This window comes from Acartia tonsa, chromosome 2 (genome assembly GCF_053477335.1).
Source record: "Acartia tonsa isolate MP-2025a chromosome 2, ASM5347733v1, whole genome shotgun sequence".
NCBI lineage: Eukaryota > Metazoa > Arthropoda > Copepoda > Calanoida > Acartiidae > Acartia > Acartia tonsa.
Window position 1 is genome coordinate 13,337,639 of NC_137261.1, and position 18,506 is coordinate 13,356,144.

The 18,506-nt window shown below is 31.5% G+C and overlaps 2 protein-coding genes across 4 annotated transcripts in view; both read left to right on the forward strand.

Annotated features, from left to right (window-relative positions):
- The window catches only part of LOC145305000 (uncharacterized), a 45,849-nt gene that overhangs the window by 8,243 nt on the left and 19,100 nt on the right, over positions 1 to 18,506 (forward strand). The gene's annotated exons all lie outside the window — the stretch shown is intronic.
- On the forward strand, positions 64 to 18,457 carry LOC145305016 (DNA excision repair protein ERCC-5 homolog). Of its 3 annotated transcripts, none has more exons than XM_080146724.1 (20): positions 64 to 189; positions 423 to 514; positions 974 to 1,048; positions 1,540 to 1,594; positions 2,991 to 3,053; positions 3,431 to 3,622; positions 3,948 to 3,994; positions 4,495 to 4,566; positions 4,788 to 4,844; positions 5,956 to 6,042; positions 6,494 to 6,641; positions 7,219 to 7,318; positions 7,625 to 7,686; positions 8,254 to 8,320; positions 10,520 to 10,584; positions 10,832 to 11,119; positions 11,926 to 12,034; positions 12,525 to 12,596; positions 17,725 to 17,787; positions 18,131 to 18,457. In XM_080146724.1, exons 5-20 carry the CDS (start codon positions 3,014 to 3,016, stop codon positions 18,192 to 18,194), a joined length of 1,533 nt encoding a protein of 510 aa, XP_080002850.1. In that variant the 5' UTR covers positions 64 to 189; positions 423 to 514; positions 974 to 1,048; positions 1,540 to 1,594; positions 2,991 to 3,013; the 3' UTR covers positions 18,195 to 18,457. The 3 variants fall into 3 exon arrangements, with proteins under 3 accessions (XP_080002850.1, XP_080002851.1, XP_080002852.1); XM_080146725.1 differs by having other exon boundaries at positions 11,929 to 12,034; XM_080146726.1 differs by having other exon boundaries at positions 3,434 to 3,622.

Here is an 18,506-nt window from a genome sequence, read left to right on the forward strand (position 1 = left end):
ATCAATTATCACCATTGGTTTTTCTCTTTAGAGCCCTGGAAAATATAATTTAAGAAAAGTTTATTAAAATGAAAATGATTCATCTCTAGTTTACCCAACTAACTTATAATGATGGCAAAGACAATGAGATTAATGATGAAGATATTGATGATCCTGACGATGATCAGTTTAGTGATGATAATACTACAGGTAAATAAAATATTAATATTTAGCAATAATAACAATACAATATTAGTACCTATAAAACACAAAAATTTATTTATTATATGCATTACAAATTGTTTCTTAATGACAATAAACACTAGGTGTATAGTGTATACAGATAGATTTGAAATATAAACATTATCACTAGTAAATATAAACATTATCACTAGTAAATATAAAACTATTGACACAGTCATTCCTGAGATCTTATAATTCAGATGAGCTAGCCAGACTGGGAGTTGAAACAGCTGATGCGGATAAATATAAAACTAGGATACTCAGAGAGGAAGGATTGATTGATCAGCCAAAGGTTAGTAATTATAACTGATTCAGGATATGGTTGATAATAATAACAACTATAAGACATTAAGACGACACTTATTTTTGAAGAAAACTAACTAAGTATTTGATTGGAATACCTAGAAGTTTTAATATGGCAATAAGTTTCGCCTGTTAAAAGTTAAATTTGTAAAAAATACCTTTATTTTATATTATAATTTTTTTATATGGGGAAGATACTCCATAACTTACTTTGTGTATTTATCTTTCCGTCCGCCCTAAATGGATTGTTTTAATGAGGTACACAGCTGTCATTAGAGGTAGACGGAACTATTTTATGAAAAGTTTACTTAATTTTTTCTAAAACTTACTTGGTCCGTCAGTCTGTCTGTTTTATCCACTTTATGGAACATCAAATTATCTATAAGGAAAATTTTTTTTATGAACCTCGCCCCTTATTAATGTTATCATCCATTTTTCTAAATTTCAGGATAAAAGTGACAAGAATAAAAATGTTTCAATACCTGAGAAAAGAAAAGAAAGAACTGTATATTCTGCTAGTGCTCCAGGGATATTTATAAATAGAAATAGAATAACTTATAAAGCATAAAACATTTAAAATAAAGTCGCATTTTACAGTTGAATAATTTAAAATTGTGAATGAATAAATTTTTGATAGTTTAAAGTCATTTGAAATATAATAACTTTATTAGAGGCCTGTAGGGACACTTGAGGTGGAGTGGGGGATGGAATTTGACCCATGCCATTTGAGTACCTAAAAGTAAAAAAAAATTCGGGGGGGAGTCAACCGTCTCCCATTTGTAATTTTAGTTTTAAACATAACTTTTTCTTTTTTTTGGGGGGGGGGAGGGGGGGGGATAATATTTTCTAGGGGTGATTTATCTTGTTAGTTATAAACCTTGTCAGTCCCGATAAGAAGCTACATAGTAAAGGAGAACTTTTTCGGTTCAGCAGTCATCGAGATCCTTCGGTACAGACAGACAGACACAGAGATCCCATTACTTTATTGTAAAGTTTGAATTTAAATATGATGTACCAGGATTTAATCGAGGAAGCTTAGCTGATACAGAGACTGTTGTAGATGTTACAGGTAAATAATATTCTAATTTTAGTTCTAATCTTATATCAAGAAATCTTCTGTTGTTCTTTCCCTCAAAGTGCCTAGCGAGCACTAAAACAACTCCCCCACATTTAATACCTAAATTGAAAAAAGGCCGGGGAGTTTTTTTTTCTATGCATAATCCTTGCATGTCCTATACCTGCGGCTTCCTAACCGTGATATGCTACCCTGTAATTAATATAACCATACCTAACCGGAAATAAGATAATAACAAACAAACGAGAAAGTACCTCCCGCTAATTTTATTTTTTCTTTCTAAATTTGTGGGATTTTTAATGCTCGACTAGGCACTAAACTTGTACATGGTGTTTCAGAAAAAAACTGCGTTTTCCGTTTTTCTGACACAACTAGAAGGAATACAGAAAAAACGATTATGTGTCCTTATTCTCTGTAAAAAAAAGTACATCAAATTTATAACAGGTGTTTTTCATTATCTCTAGAAATACGGCCTCTATGATATGATAGGTACATAGTTTCCAAAAATGCTTTATGTGAAAAATGTTGTGCAAAAAAATTAAAATAACTCTTCTATTATGTATAAAAAAATCGTACAATTTCAATATTAATTTACAAAAAGGTATAAGAAAAGTACCTTAACGAGATTTAAAGGTGAAATGTATTTTAGCTCCTCACAAAAGCATTTTTAAGAAACTGCAATTTGTCATTTTTTCACATTTCTTGATTGTGATGCATTTGCAGTAAAAGAACCTTCTTTAATAACGTAGGTTATAGTAAAAAGAAAAAAACTCCTTTTTATTTGACAACAAAATCTCTAAAGACAAAAAAGTTATTGAAGTTTGAATTTTTTTATTAAAGCATTTAATTACAAATTATGGATACAGGATAAATTATGAGTTTATATCTTAACCTGTCAATCAAATTAAAGGATTATAGGAATAAATGAGGGGTGGGGATTTACGAACATGAGCAATTTTTAAGGTCATGTTTCTTAAGTATACAAAAAGAAAAACTGAATATTTGTTTTCAGTGAGGGAATTTTAATGAAATTTTTAGTGTAATTGGTAGAAAATTGTATTGGCCGTATTAAGATGTTGTATTTCAAGTGAATAATTTTTTGAAAACCAACCTTAAGGCACAAAATTCTACCAGAAAAAAGCATCATACACATCTTTTGAAATATTTATGCTTTAAAATGCGCCGTTATTTTCAGAGATATTAAAAAACACCTGTATCAATTTCGATGCATATTTTTATAGAGAATATTTACATATAATTATTTTTTTTGTACTCCTAATGGCTGTTTCCCAAATTTGTAAAACGCAGTTTTTTTAAACGCCCTGTATATTTATCCTTTCTTTAAAATCTATTCTGCCAAATTAAATATAAGGAATATACCTCTGTTTAGGCTCAGGTCCCTCTACCTCAAATATGAACAGAGATATAGATATTAGTGATGCCGGAACAACAGGTAGGTAACAACTGTACCAGAAGTTCAGCTCTCATAACAAAGGAAAAAGAGAAAGAATAAACAAAAACTTTATAAAATAAGGCTACTGTCTTTTAAAGCATGAATGACAGACAAACGAACAAAGCAATGTATAAATTAGATGCGCATGTGTATTGGAATCATCACTTAAAATTTCAGCTATATATCTTCATTATTAGCCGAGAACATTACATTTTTCCAAAAACGTTACGGACTGACGAACTGATAGACTGACAGACTGCAAGACGGACTAACAGAAAAAATGAATTATAGAGTAATTTCGTAACCAAATAAACGCAGTTCATACATTTGCTAAATATCTTCTTATCTAGGTACATATTTATCTAATTTATTTTAAGGAGATGATCTAGAAGTGTATGATGAAGCGGAGTTATACAGAATCCAGGCTGACTTAGCCCAGGAGAACTCGGCCCTTGTTGCAGAAATGAACAAAGCTGACAGAGTTGCCAACTCTATAACTGATCAAATGTATGCAGAATGTCAGGAGCTTTTACAATTATTTGGCATCCCTTGGATTGTTTCTCCTACAGGTAATTTTTTATCTATCTATGCATGTATCTATCTATCCACTATCCAACCAAACATCTAGAAAAATGTGCTAACTCTATTTTGATCAAATACAAACATAAGCTTTTACAATTATTTGGCATCCCCTGGATTTTTTCTTCTACAGGTAGATATTTATCTGTTTGTCTATCTATAAATAATCTGTTTATCTATATATTATTCTGTTAATTGTCTTATTTATCTGTTCTACCATTTGAGATTCTGTAATCCATATAAAATAGCCAATTCATTGTATTCAATGTAATTAAAATATTAATTTATCTATCTAATTTAATTTTCAATTTGAAGAGGCTGAGTCTCAGTGTGCGTGGTTGGACGCTAACGGCTTAACTCAGGCATAGAAAACTAAAAGCATTAGATTATTTTTTAAATGATTGATATTCTAGAGGTTTGTTCTGTAACTTATTAAAGAGGTTAAATTGTAGGATACCAAATTTATGAATGTCTTTTTGAATAAAGAAAATCGTTTAGGTATTGGTCAACAAAAAGACTTGACCCTTTGAGTCAACTTCTTCGTCATGCCTACTTTTTTAGTGTCTTTTCCTTCTTTATTTTATTTTTCCACGAAAATCCATACCCCCCCCCCCCCTCCCCTTCACATTCAGATTCTGTTTTCGGCTATAAATCCTACATTTCTACATGATAAATATGATCACCCTCGACAAATGTTATTTAGTCCTTTGACACATATTTCTCGTAAGTGCATATTACTAAATTTGTAACTAAATCATGATCAATGTTTTTTGGTTTGTGATTATTTTATTTCATGTTTGTATGTTGTATGCTTTTTTTACTATGTGTCATAAAATAAATCTTCAGTTATCTATGATACCAGGGAACAATAACTGATGATTCTGATATTTGGTTGTTTGGGGGCCATAGAGTCTATAAAAACTTTTTCAACCAGGTATAATAATATTATAATGATTTCTTGAAAACTTCACAGCAACTTAAATCAGACCTTAAAAAAATTTGTCTTTGCTAATTTAAAGTTAGTTAATTATAGACTTAAAGAGCTTTCCAGGCTTAAAACCTTTTTGTAGTAGCTTAATATTGAACATACGAAGGATTAAGGCTATTTGCTGGAGAAGCTGTTAACTCTAAAATATTTTGATTTCTTTGTTTTAGGAGAAATTTGTTGAAATGTTTAAATATGAGGAAATTGAACACCATTTTGGATTAAACAGGAAAATATTTTTTTAGATAAATATATGAAAACTTTTTTTATTAAGGATGACAACTTAAATTAGTCTCGTTTTTAATAAAGACAATTTGACCATACATGTCCATAAAAAGCGCAATAATTACAATCCATCTACAATTTTTAAAAGCGAAGCTTTTCTATAATTAGGGTCGGTCCGTACGTACGTCCGTCCGAGATAGATAGCTTTTATCCGTTAATTTAGGCATGTTAGAATTGTCCTATCGATTTCAAACTTTGCATGATGATTCCTGTAGTAGTTAGGTACGATTTAGAAAGCGTAGCAACTCTATAATCATTACCAGAATGTCCGTATGTCCATTTTAAACATGTTGATTTTTCTACTTTTTTAACAACAAATTTTTATGTGATCTAATTATCCGTTTGATCTGATTTTTAGTATATTGATTCCTGGGACAACAAAGAACAATAGTATAAGCAAAGCAACTCTATAATCAAGTCCTAAAAATGTAAGTATGTCCAAAACATTATCCTGTATCAAGCAGTTTTTCAACAAATTTACTTACAATTTTGATTCGACTCTTTCGATACTTTTATATTTTGATTATTCAGTTCAGACACTATACAAGTGTTAATGTCCGTTTGTCCTACCGTTTCAGTGCTTCGCTTTTATGGATGTTGTCATCCTTGTAAATTGAAAAAATAAGGTATTTTGCAACTACTATAGATACTTTCATAATCTTTGAGCAACCGACTCGTCAGGTTGAGTACCATATTTTGTTAATAAAGTAGCTGTCTTTTTAAAGATAGCTTTTAATGTCAAACGGTGTTAGTCTCTTAGCCTAGGCAATGGATATATTATAATTTGGATCTTACACAGGTTTTCATAAAATGAAACACACAGCGGACTAAAAGAACGAATCCCCCCTTCCACCTCATTAAACCATCCTTCCCCTCCCACTAGATGAACTAACTCACTATGTAATAAATACCTAATTTTCATGTTAGCAAGCTAAATTGACGACATTGTCATAATATCCATGTATATTCTGAATCTACATCCGTTGCCTAGGCTGACAAAGTCACCAAACTAACGTTATTTACTTATCCATAAAGTATACAACATTGAATTGTAGGGAGAAAATGATTTTGGTCGGAATGCTGACAGGGAGTGATTATACTGAGGGTGTGGAGGGTGTTGGTCCTGTCACTGCTCTAGAGGTCAGTAATCACGTTTTCGGTTTGGCTTTGAATCCGCTTAATGACTGCATGATTAGAACTAGTGAGTTCTAAGCCAACTTGAAAAATCATCGCATTTATTTTAGACAACTCTCTACAGAGTCTACAAATACCTAATTAGATAAAAATCATAAAATCAATTACAGTTTTGTTAGACCCAAGGGGCTATAATTATTACTTTTACTATTCGTGGAAAGCTGCCTATAATACGATGTGAAAAATAACTATTCTTGCCGAAATACTGATATCAATTTTGGGTGAAATGGGCTGAATGAAAAATCATACAATCCTCCAAGAAAAAATGAAATAGTGAGGTCGGAATAACCATAATTTGACATGATACTGGGGAATTTGAGAAGGTTAACTTTTTTCGTTTAGCTTAATGTGATGTTATTTTTATCTGGGTGTAAAATCCTTATTGCAATTATTTCAGGTTTTGGCTGAATTTCCTGGGGAGGGGATAGAGCCCCTAGTGCAACTAAAAAATTGGTGGGAACGAGTTCACAAAGAGTATGGCAAAGATTTCGGTATGCCTGTGGGAAATAAGACCCGCGAAAAATTACGCAAGATAAAATTAACATCAGGGAGGCCAACTGTTTTATTGATCTACCCCATTTTATTTTCTAAATTATTGCAATAATCTTTTTATTATTACATGTATATTAGTTTATTCTAACTGAAAGAGACTTACTACCTAGTGCATTGTGTTTAGGACAATTCCATAAATCTCTAATATCAGTAAGTTGTATGCAAGTTTTAAAGAAGTGATCCCTCAAAATCAATAGTACATAAATTTATAGAGTCAGGGCCAATAACCTAGTATAACCAAGGGGATCCATATCTCTCCTTTTCTGTCCAAACCACTGGGGTATTAGGTTTAGTAACACCCAACAGACAACCAACTCTTTGATTGCACGATATTTCATTGTCCGGAAGTTCTAGCTGTGTTTGGTACAGAATTGCGCCTGATTTGTTCCAATGCGTTCTCCATTAATGTCTGACATAGCAAAAGTAAGAATCATTCTTAACGTCATAAGTAATGACGGGGTGTAGGACCGAGATTCGAACCTATCACTTCACGAATACGAGCGGATGCGCCACGTGTTAAGGCACGGTGGCGGGTTGATATTTATCAGTTGATTAGCCATAATAACTGCGCAGGATTTCCCAGTGATCAAGTAATGACAGCATATATGAATCCCAAGATAGATGCAAACAAGGAGAAATTCTCATGGTCCATCCCAAATTTTGTTGCTGTCAGGAACCTGGATTATTTATTTAATAATGGATTTTTATTATTTGGATCTTACATCAGATTATCATGTAATCTAATACAGTAAAAGTTGTAGCTGGCTTAAATAACGAAACCCCCATCCACCCCCTTTAACCTAACCCCTCCCCTTTCATGACCACTAACTAAATGACCAATAAATGAAGTCCGTATTATCAAGCTAAATTTTCCCCTGTCAATATATCCACGTATATCCTATATCCATTGTCCTTTTATATGATTAAAATTGTCTGTCTTGTTATACATTTTTTTATCTTATATGATTACTGGTTGCAGAGATTTTGCGCAGGAAAGATTTGGCTGGGCCAAGGCACAAGTTGATGAATTAATACAACCAGGAATAAATTTAAACATTTCCTATTGTAGTTAGCAAGACTACTCATAAATAAATCTTTCATTTTGACATTACAATTTACTGAGCTTTTATTTGAATTATTTATGAAGATACTATGAACATAAACTCTATAATTCATTTTGTCTGAAAGGGGAGGGAAGTATTTATTCATTTAACTGCTATATTTGATTACTAGCAGCTACGCCCCAGAGACCTCATTTTTTAAAATTTATTTCATTTTTTGGCCATTGGCCTTTTCTCTTGGGAGGGTGGTGGTACCCTCCCCAAATATAGTTTAGGTAACCATCCAATTACCTATGAGAGGCTACCCTGTAAAGGAGAACCATATCGATTTAGCGGTTAACGAGTTACTTTGTTACACACAGGCAGACAGACAAATAGAGATCCTTTTACTTTATAATAAGGATTGAATTAGACAGGCTTTAGAAGTTTTGAAGTTGTGTTTATCAAGTAATTCTGCATACCTATACCTTGATAAAAACCATTACTGTTGCGCTTATAATGGACATGATCGTTCTTGTAGTATTGAAATTGTATTTTATTTTGTCAGTGATAAGATCCTTACAGAAGTCAAGTCAACAAGGAAGAATAGATAGTTATTTTACATCTTACAGGTAGATACATAGATAGACTAATAGATAGGAAATTAGAATAGACAAACAGACATTTACCTTTATACACTGCGAATTTTAAAAGAAAAAAAGTTGACCCTCAAAATTTCACCTTAAAGTGACACTTTTCTAATAGTTTATAGTCCACTAACTCATAAGCAGTAAGAATTCAAATCCATTAAGTCCCTTCTAACGAGATATTGGCAACTTTTTGCACACATTTTTGCAAACGGCAATTATTTCCTTTATTTGAAGTTTTGGATAATAACATTTTCATAAAAGTTTTCAGTAATAATCATTTAAGATCCATTGTTGAGAAAAAACAACTGAAAAAATGTGTTTCCATGCAAAATAAGCTTAAAATCTAATGATTTTAAATATTTGTGATTTAATAGTAAAAAAGAATATTTTTTTCTTTTTGATAGCCTGAATATGTTTAATTTTGTTTTTTATATAATCTATTCTTTGAATAGACATGCATATTCTTGCAGATTTAAAAAAAAAATTAAAAAATCAAAAATCGAAATTAATCAAAATTTATCTATAGCCTTTGAAAAATACTTTTGATATTTTTAACCTATATAATCAATAAAATCAATGAAAAATAAAAAAGTTTTATAAAACAAACTTTTGGAAAAGGTTTAAGATAACTTCATAAAATTAGCATTTAAGTAGGATATTTTTCTTGTCTATTTTAAAAATGCAAATTAAACATAGTTAACGAATATTTAATTAGCAAGAATAGTAATAGAATATTTCAATAACTACTTAAACCTTTTTGTGGCTATGTTATTTATTTAAACAGAAAATCTATTTTGTCAGAATTATAAAAATAATGAAATATTTTCAAACAAGCTTGCAAAATAAACGTAATTTTATCAAACTTCCTCACAGTTTTTAGAAGATATTGTTGTAAAATATTAATTATTAAAATAAAATCTTTAATTTACAATGTTTAGTGTTTTCACCTAAAAGTAAATTCTAAGCAAAATTAGATTTATTCTCTAGATTTAGAGTAGCTGCGCTACTTAAAAAAACATCTAGTATTGAAACCTACAGCTGATCAAAAATCAATAGTCATAAATTGGTGGTTTACAGATATCTAAACATATATATACACCTTACAGATTTATTTTTAAGATGGAATGTAAAGTATATTATACGAGATGTCATTTAGTCAAATTTTAAACAAAATAATTTTCATTAATTCATTAACAAAAACTCAAAAATTTAAACTCACAAAGAGACTATTGTGTATTTTATTATTATGTTCTTTCTGCAATCTGATTCAAAACAAATTTTTTCTCTCATTCAAGTCAGGGATGAGTTTAGTACCAAAAAAAAATAAAACAAGTTGAAATACTTTTAATTTAATTTGATATTATTGTATAATATTTTCTTTTATATATAATTTAAGAAATATATTACAAAATATTTACCTGTCATAAAGACGACATATAAAAACAACATCCTTATAAGGAAATTAAAATCTATTTTCAAAATTTTCAAATTCATTTTATGCTTAAGAAGGGACGAGAGGGAATTGAAATTCAACATTAACTTGTTATTTTGCTTGTATATTTATCATATTTGTTTACAGTTTATTGGTAAAGTTTGGTAATACTTTATTTCGAGTCTATCATGCAGTGTATAGTTGAAAAGCAATATATAGCAAAATTATATATTGGTAGATGAGTACTTAGCAGTGAGAATATAGATAGATAGACTCATGGAAACTTTATCTAATTGATGGATCCTTACAAATATAATACAGAGACAAAAGGACACTAAAACAACATACGAAGAAATTGACAGAAAGGTTGACTGGTGGAAAGTTTTAGTTTGAGAGTAATAAGCATCTTCAACTTCAATTCGTTTTTAAAATTATTGAAAATTATTCTTATTCAAAAAATTTTAATTCAGTCCAATAAAATACCTAATCATTTTTTTCGTATTCATTCGAATCAAGTGGATAAGAACCGGTTCTCATCCATACGAAAAAACTATGTATAGCATCGTAATATATCCAGCTTTCTACGAATATAAAAATGTACATTCATAAGATTAAAGCCAGTTTTTTTTAACCTCGAGATGCCAAAGGCACGGGCTATTCTATATCCGCGGAAAGCCGTTTATAATACGATGCGAGAAATAACTATTCCTGATAATTTTTAGAATTTATCCAAAAAATATCTATTATAGGGTAAACCTTCCCGACAAAGGGCTGCAGTCAAGTAAGAGAGTCACAGAGGCGCTTAGAAAAGTTAAAGGAAAGGATTAAATACTTTTAACATTAGCAATAATTTTATGGGAATTTGGCAGTAAAATTAATCTACGACGGTGTCTTCTTCCTAACATTTACCAATCATTAAATTCAGAATTGTATGTTAATGTTTCTTGTATTTTTTGTCAATAATTTCAATGATATTTACATTTGATTTCTTCATTCAATCCGCGATTGGTCTGTCGTAAATTTTGATAAAAATCAACATATAAAATATAAAATCCTTAAATAAGGTCTACCTACTCCTGAAAAAGAAAAGCAAGTTATACTATCGCCACAAAAAGCAGCCCTGAAAAGTAGTATATCAGCTGCCAAAAGTAACTTAGCAGCTGCCAATAGAACCATGGCGACTGCAAAAAGTAACTCAGCTGTCCCTATAAGTAATTCAGCTGCCCCCAAAGTTAATTCAGCTGTGAAGAGTAATATGGTGGCTGTAAAAAGTAACATGGCGGCTGTTAAAAGCACAATGGCAGCACAGCAACGAATTAAGAAAGCAAGTACAGCCGTTATTGATACAGGTGTTTAATTTTATTTACTCAAGTATTTGGGCTGTTTTATTTAGCACACTAGTCCCCATAGTTTTATAATGACGTTTTCTCATTCGTTGTCACATCATCTTTAGGAACTTTTAATAAATTTTCATTGGTTGGTTTATTAAGTTGAATGTCTAAACAGAAGTGATAATTTTTTGTATGATCTTAGGGTATGAACATCAATTTATCGGCTATTATCTCATCCCTTTAGATCCCTTTGTTATTTCTGTTACCCAGTCAGATATTTAAATGGCTTCAATTGGAGTTTTTTTTTCTATCGGCAAGGATACAAATTAAGCAAGATTTAGACTATTTTGTAAAGAAATGGAGAAAAACCATATAATTATTATATGTATTTGATAAAAATATACTTATAATCATGGTTACAATGATAATTGACGATAAATTAATCTTTAAAAAAATAATAAACAAAATTTCTGCTTATGTGAATACAAATTTTAGAATGAAAAAATTGGAGAATATTCCGACCTTTCCCCTGCTCAGTTTTTAGCATGATAGTGTTTTAAAAGTTAAAATGGAAGATGTTTTACCTAACATTTAATTTGATACTCAAGTTAATATACTACTAAGCAGCTTATACCATCAAAATTAATTCGAAAAAAAGTCATGAAACTATAACGTGATTTTCAGCTGTTGTTAGGGGGGCAAACGCATAGCAGAATATTGACGACCTTTTTATCTGGCCCTCTCCCCTTCCCCAAATATCATTTTAGATTTATTTCGCTTGTTTGCTATACCATATTCCTGACTTCTAATAAATATTTTACTAGAAGCCTCAGGAAAGCAGCCTGCTGAAGGTATTCCAGGCACTTCAAGAGAAGAAACAGAGACTGAAGAAAGCTCCTCCAAGACTAAGGAATTAAGCCTCGTAGCAAGAAGGTTGGAATTATATTTTTTTTAAATTACTTTTTTATCTCCTTGTCTATTTAGCTCTATATACTGTGTTTAACAGCCAATAACATAATTGTGTTTTACATATTTCTTTATAAATTTACTAATTTAGCGAATTCTTTAAATTAAGTTTTGAGATAGTTTTAGAGAAGCTTTACTACATATTTATAATTTCATTTGACAACATTTAGTTAATAAGGATCAAAGAGGGCAATCTATTATTATGATCTATAAATTATTAATTGGATGTTGCACCGGAATCTGATAAAGTTATGCTCGCAGCTGGCTAAAATAACAAAATTATACCAAAACAATTCTGGTAACGGATCATGCAAAGTTTGAAATGGATGGGACAATTCTAATATGTCTAAATTAAAGTAATTAGCTAACCGTTACTGACGGACGTACAAACGGACCGACCATCCGTAATTATAGAAGAGCTTCTCGTTTAAATTTATAGGTATTCATATTTTTATAGTTGTGGAATGGTTATCAGGCCTGGGAAAGATGACTTAATTCTTCAACGAGAAGAAAGAAAACAACGAGAAAAGTAAGTTTATTTAAATGTAATACAAAATCACATAGGTTCGTCCGTTTATATATCAATGGTAACATTAAAGTAAAAGAATAGAAAGAGGGAATTAGTTATATGTAATTCTGTTCACAGGGTTGGGACCGTGTCCCGATTTTGTATTAGGTCTTTGAAATGGCTTTCTGTTCTTTCCAAAAGAACAGAAATGACTAGAAGACGAAATGATCTCCACCACTTGGGCCAGACAGTTGTCTGGATTATACTTACTTTATTATTTATTATGACAACTATGGTTTGGCTGGTTTTACTTCCTTAATATCCCGTAAATCAAAGATTTAATAGTAATACCTACTGTGATTAAGTTTTTTTAAAAGCAAAGCTTTTCTATAATTAGGGTTTGTCCGTCCGTACGTCCGTCACGGATAGCTTTTTTCGTTAATTTAGACATGTTAGAATTGTCCTATCGATTTCAAATTTTGCATGGTGCTTCCTTTAGTAGTTAGGTACGATTTAAAAAGCGTAGCAACTCTATAATCATTACCAAAATGTCCGTACGTCCATTTTAAACATGTTGATTTTTTTACTTTTTTAAATAGCTTTTTTTCGTTAATTTTAGGCATGTTAGAATTGTCCTATCGATTTCAAATATTGCATGGTGATTCCTGTAATAGTTAGGTACGAGTTAGAAAGCGTAGCAACTCTATAATCATTACCAGATTGTCCGTACGTTCATTTTAAACATGTTGATTTTTTTTACATTTTTAACAACAAATTTGTATGTGACCTAATTTTCCGATTGGTCTGATTTTTGGTGTACTGATTCCTGGGACAACAAAGTATAATATTATAAGCGAAGCAACTCTATAATCAAGTCCTAAAAAAGTAAGTATGTCCATAATCATTATCCTATATCAAGCAGTTTTTCAACAAATTTACTTACAATTTTGCTTTGACTCTTATACATTCGCATTCTGATTATTCAGTTCTGACATTATACAATTGTTAATGTCCGTTTGTCCTACCGTTTCAGAGCTTCGCTTTTATGGATGTTGTCAATATTATGATAAGTAGCGGCTATTTATCTCTAACATTAAGAGCAACCAGAATCCAAAATTTTTCATTTTCCCTTATTGATTCGATCTTCTGTAGGGATTTTCTAGACAACTTTGTAGATTCTAATGTAGTTGTAACAGATCTATCTGACCATCTTGTACTTAGTAGTTCATTTTCTCATATCATTCCTAAACCTGCAAAAAGACCACAATACTTTGAAAAAAGATTCCTTGAGGAAGCAAACATTGACAATTTAAACCATGAACTATCATTACAAGATTGGGAAGAAGTTCTTAACACGGAGGATGTTGATTTAGCCTATGCGAAATTCTTTTCTGTGTTTATTTCTTTGTACAACAGCTGTTGTCCAAAGGAAAAAATACGCAATAACCGTCGCACTATGCCACAGTCGCCGTGGATGAATCAACATCTTCTGCTGTGTAATCGTTTCCGAGATAGGTTGTATAGAAAAGCCTTAAATAGACCAACAGAAGAAAATTGGGATAACTATAGCCGCTACCGCAATAATTACCAGAGAGCATGCAGGGAAAAAAAACGTTTACACTATCAATCTGAACTTGAAAAAGCGGGTAAAAATGGTCGACAGATATGGCAAGTTTTGAGGGAAGTGATGGGTAAATCTAGATTTCAAAATGAGATAGAATATTTGGAAATTGATGGGAAAAAAATCCAAAACAAAAAAGACATTGCAAATTCCTTTAACCAGCATTTTGCAAAATTAGGTGAGAATCTCACCCCTGAAATACCCAACACTTCCAAAGATTTTCATGATTACCTACCCCCCCCAATAAATGATAGTGTATTCGTTCCTCCCCTGGATGAACTCCAGGTATTTAATGCGATAACGAGTTGCATACCTAAGACTGCAAAGGATGTGAATGATATATCATGCAAACTTTTGGTCCAATGCGCCGCCAACATCTGTAAGCCGCTTACCCATATATATAATCTTAGTTTTTCAAAGGGAATTTTTCCCTCAGAGATGAAAATAAGCAAAAATGTCGTTGTTTACAAATCAGGGCCAGTAAGTAGCTTAGAGGCATGGAGGGGGGTTTCAATTATCAATACGTTCAGCAAACCCTTAGAAAAGATTATGTATAGGACACTATATACCTTCCTGGATGAAAGATCTTTTTTTTCCCCACGGCAGTTTGGTTTCAGACCTAATATCTCCACGGCACATAATGTTCTTGATCTTGTCAATCGTATCACGGCCGCACTTTCTGAAAAGAAAGTGTGCGCCGGGATATTAATAGATATAAAAAAATGTTTTGACTTAGTTGATCGTACAATTTTATTGAAAAAACTCGAGCATTATGGCTGCCGTGGAGTGGTCTTGCGATGGTTTGAGAGTTACTTTGAGGGTAGGGCTCAACAGGTGGCTTTTGGGGGAGAATTTTCTGATATTCTTTATATTGTTATAGGTGTTCTCCAGGGCTCGACACTTGGCGTATTACTCTTCCTCCTTATGGTAAATGATCTAGACTCTGCCACTAGGGATGCACTTCTGAGCTTATTTGCAGATGACACTTTTGTGTTGATAACTGCAAATAATATACAGGAACTGTTTAATAAGATTGAAACTACTCTTCCCCAGATCACAGATTGGTATAATAGCAATCGTTTAATTATCAACAGCAAAAAAACCAAGGTAGTTTTATTTCAATCACCAAAGCAAAACTTTACAGAAGAGGAAAGGAATCTTATTGCTCAGTTCCCAGTATATATTAACACCAATCATGAAGGAGAAAACCTTCCAGAAAAAATCAGCAAGCTGGATCATATATCATTAAGTAGGGAGGAGCCTAGTGAACGTGCAGCAAGACACCTGGGTGTCCAGGTAGATGAAAAGTTGTCCTTTAAGATTCATTTTAACATGATGCATAAACGGTTGCTTAGGATAGTGTTTTCGCTAAAACAAATGAAAAATCTATTAGATTCAAGACATCTTAAACTGCTTTATTCGTCCTATGTAAAATCAATAATAGGTTACTGCTTAATAGTATTTACGGCTGTTCCAAACATTTTACTTGAGCCTATATTAAAACTTCAAAAAGAATGTTGTCGCATAATATTAAAAAAACCACGCCGGACTCCATCAAGGATTCTATTCAAACAGTTGGAAATTTTACCAATTAAAAAGCAAATGGACTATGATGTCCTTTTATTTATGTATAAATATAAAAATAATCTCCAACCAAAAGTATTTGACAACACATGGAACACCCGTAACTCGATACATGGTTACGAAACTAGATTTAGGTATGATTTCACAATAGATCAAACTAATAGGAATTTTATATTTAACTCCCCACTTCATTATTTTCCAAGAATATGGAATTCTTTACCAGAAAATTTAAAAATCATTCCTACATACCTAGAGTTTAAAAGGAAAGCATTCCTTCATATTTTAAATACCATCTAGTTCGACCAATAGTTATGTTTATTATTAATATTAACACCTTGTATATTATTGATTTTACAGAAAGACACACATGACATCATACTCATATTCATAATCACCAACTAAAAGCAGTTTAACAAGTCAATTTTTTTTCGATTATTCTTATCCTTATCCCTTTTTTCATTCTTTTTCATTTGTGAGGCGGGAACGGTATTCCTAGTAATTTTAAATCTCAAATCTTAAAAACATGACAGCTTTTCATCAACCCTTGACACATAGTTGACAAGGCATCAGTTTTTTATCAGTTTCTTCATCCTTGGAAGTTTTTGCCTTTTTTTGTCCTAGCCCTCAAGTCTTGTCCGGAACATAAACCTTTTTACAGGGAATCGGGGACATATAACGAAATTTTTCCTTGAAATTTTTCTTTGATACTTTTTAACTGTAAACCTTAAATGATAATTTTTGATTGTATTTTTGTTATCAGTTTGGACTAAGTGCGAGATTCCCTGCAGCCATAGCCTCCTGTCGGGATTACATTGTGTCCTTAGAGTCCAATCCACGTACCTACATCCCTGGAATTAGATGTTACGTCAAAATAAGTTCCTTACTAGGGGCTGACCTCTGCCGTCAAAATCAAATCAAAGCAAATTTTTCTCTTAATTTTTAATTCTTCTTTTTCGACACTTGTTTATTTAATCAAATTTTAAAATTAATCTTAAATTAAACTCATATCTTTTTCGATTTCTTTGTACAAATTTTTTTTCTTAGATATTTTAATTCCTTAATTCTTTTTAAATTAACTTAACAAAGTCTAATTTATTTAATCCGGCAGAGGAAAGCTCCTCGAAAAACTGTTGGGTTTACCCTTAGTATAGAAACTAATGCTAAATTATTCACTTGAATCTTAAAATTTAAATAAAAAATCTTAACTTTAACTTAAAACCGATTATCTCATTTTCCTTTGTTCTTTTCCTTTACTTCATTCTTATCTTGTAGTCACACAATATGTCCATTGATCACAATTATAGCTGAGACGCCCACTAAAGCCTTGATTATCCTCTGCCCGACTAACCGCTAGCCGATCAATTCGTTGATCGGCCACGTATTAACATTGTTGTAAAGGTTGTTATGGAGAGTCAGGGATGCGGAGGCGTAGCAGAAGCAGCGGAGAAGGCGAGCTTGCAGCAGATTTAAAGCAGTGGAACCACGCAGCGGATAACTTATTTAATCCGCCAATTGGCGGTACCGGCAGGCTAAAGTGGTACCAACACCAACCACAGTCCAGCCAGCAGCGGCTCTGCCTCACCTGGGCCGCCAAAGAGAAATCACCTAGTTTATCCAAATTAATCTGCAATGTTCACCCGTAATAATTAAAACTGTATAATTATTAGATAAATATGAATATATTGATTTATTTAATCGCCATGTCATAATGTAATAATTAAAATGTCTATGTGATTATCTCATAACAGGGTTGAAAGAGTTATTGAATAAAAGTTCTTATTATTATTATTATTATTATCCTTGTTTTCACTTCGCTTCATAAATACACACTTGTATTTGTTATGTTTTGAAATATTTTCCTTCATAATTTTTCAGTGCCTTAAATAGATGATGGGTTGTTCACTTTACTCAAATTATTTATCAAGTTTTTATTTATATTTTTAGAGAAGCAAGGGAAAGAGCAGCAGAAATTTGGAAGAAAACTCAGAAACAGAAAGAAAAGAAAAAGTAAGTTTATCATTGCTGCGCCATTTAATATACTATGCTCTCCATTTTTTTTTAAGTTTTAAGTGTTTTATGCTATTTTGTTTTTGATACTTAGTACCACGGTAGTATACAGATACTGATTTTTATGGGACAGTTTAATGCCGTCTTTTATTAAACCTATAGGTCAGTAAAAGGCACTGTAGTGCGTTTTAAACCATTTTGGGCAGACCTGGGTACTTGATTTAAGCAGGATTTTGTTTAAAATATATAATAGGCCATATTACTGTTCTTATTTCATATACTTTTTCTGTTATAGACTTATTGTTCTTGTTGGTATATGAATTAAGACCGGGTTTTTTTTTAGAATGAAGCGTCCTGCCAGAATCCATGCTGATGATCATCATCTCAGCGATGAGGAAGAACAATAAGACGATATTAATTTATTAAAAAATGAAATAAGACGACATTCGCTTTAGAATTTTTCATTTTATTTATATTTCAAAGTAAGACTTTAGGAACATAATTGATATCTAAGTTGACTTTGAATGACAACAAGAAAGACAAAAAAAAATAAAATCATTGTGATTTGTCTTGAAGTTGTCAAATGAAGCTATAAATCATATTTGTATTTTGAATTAATTTTTCTTTTGTTGTTAAAATTGTTTGAAAACTATGCAATCTTTAATACCCAGCTACCTAAATTAATTTCCATAAAATGAAATAAAATTGTTAAACTTTAT

Excerpts from the sequence above, each read along its gene's own strand:
- LOC145305016 (XM_080146724.1), top strand. The coding sequence starts at position 3,014 with ATGAACAGAGATATAGATATTAGTGATGCCGGAACAACAG. Across the intron at positions 8,321-10,519 it reads AGTTATTTTACATCTTACAG|GGTAAACCTTCCCGACAAAG; the intron begins GTAGATACATAG and ends TATCTATTATAG. Across the intron at positions 17,788-18,130 it reads AAACAGAAAGAAAAGAAAAA|AATGAAGCGTCCTGCCAGAA; the intron begins GTAAGTTTATCA and ends GTTTTTTTTTAG.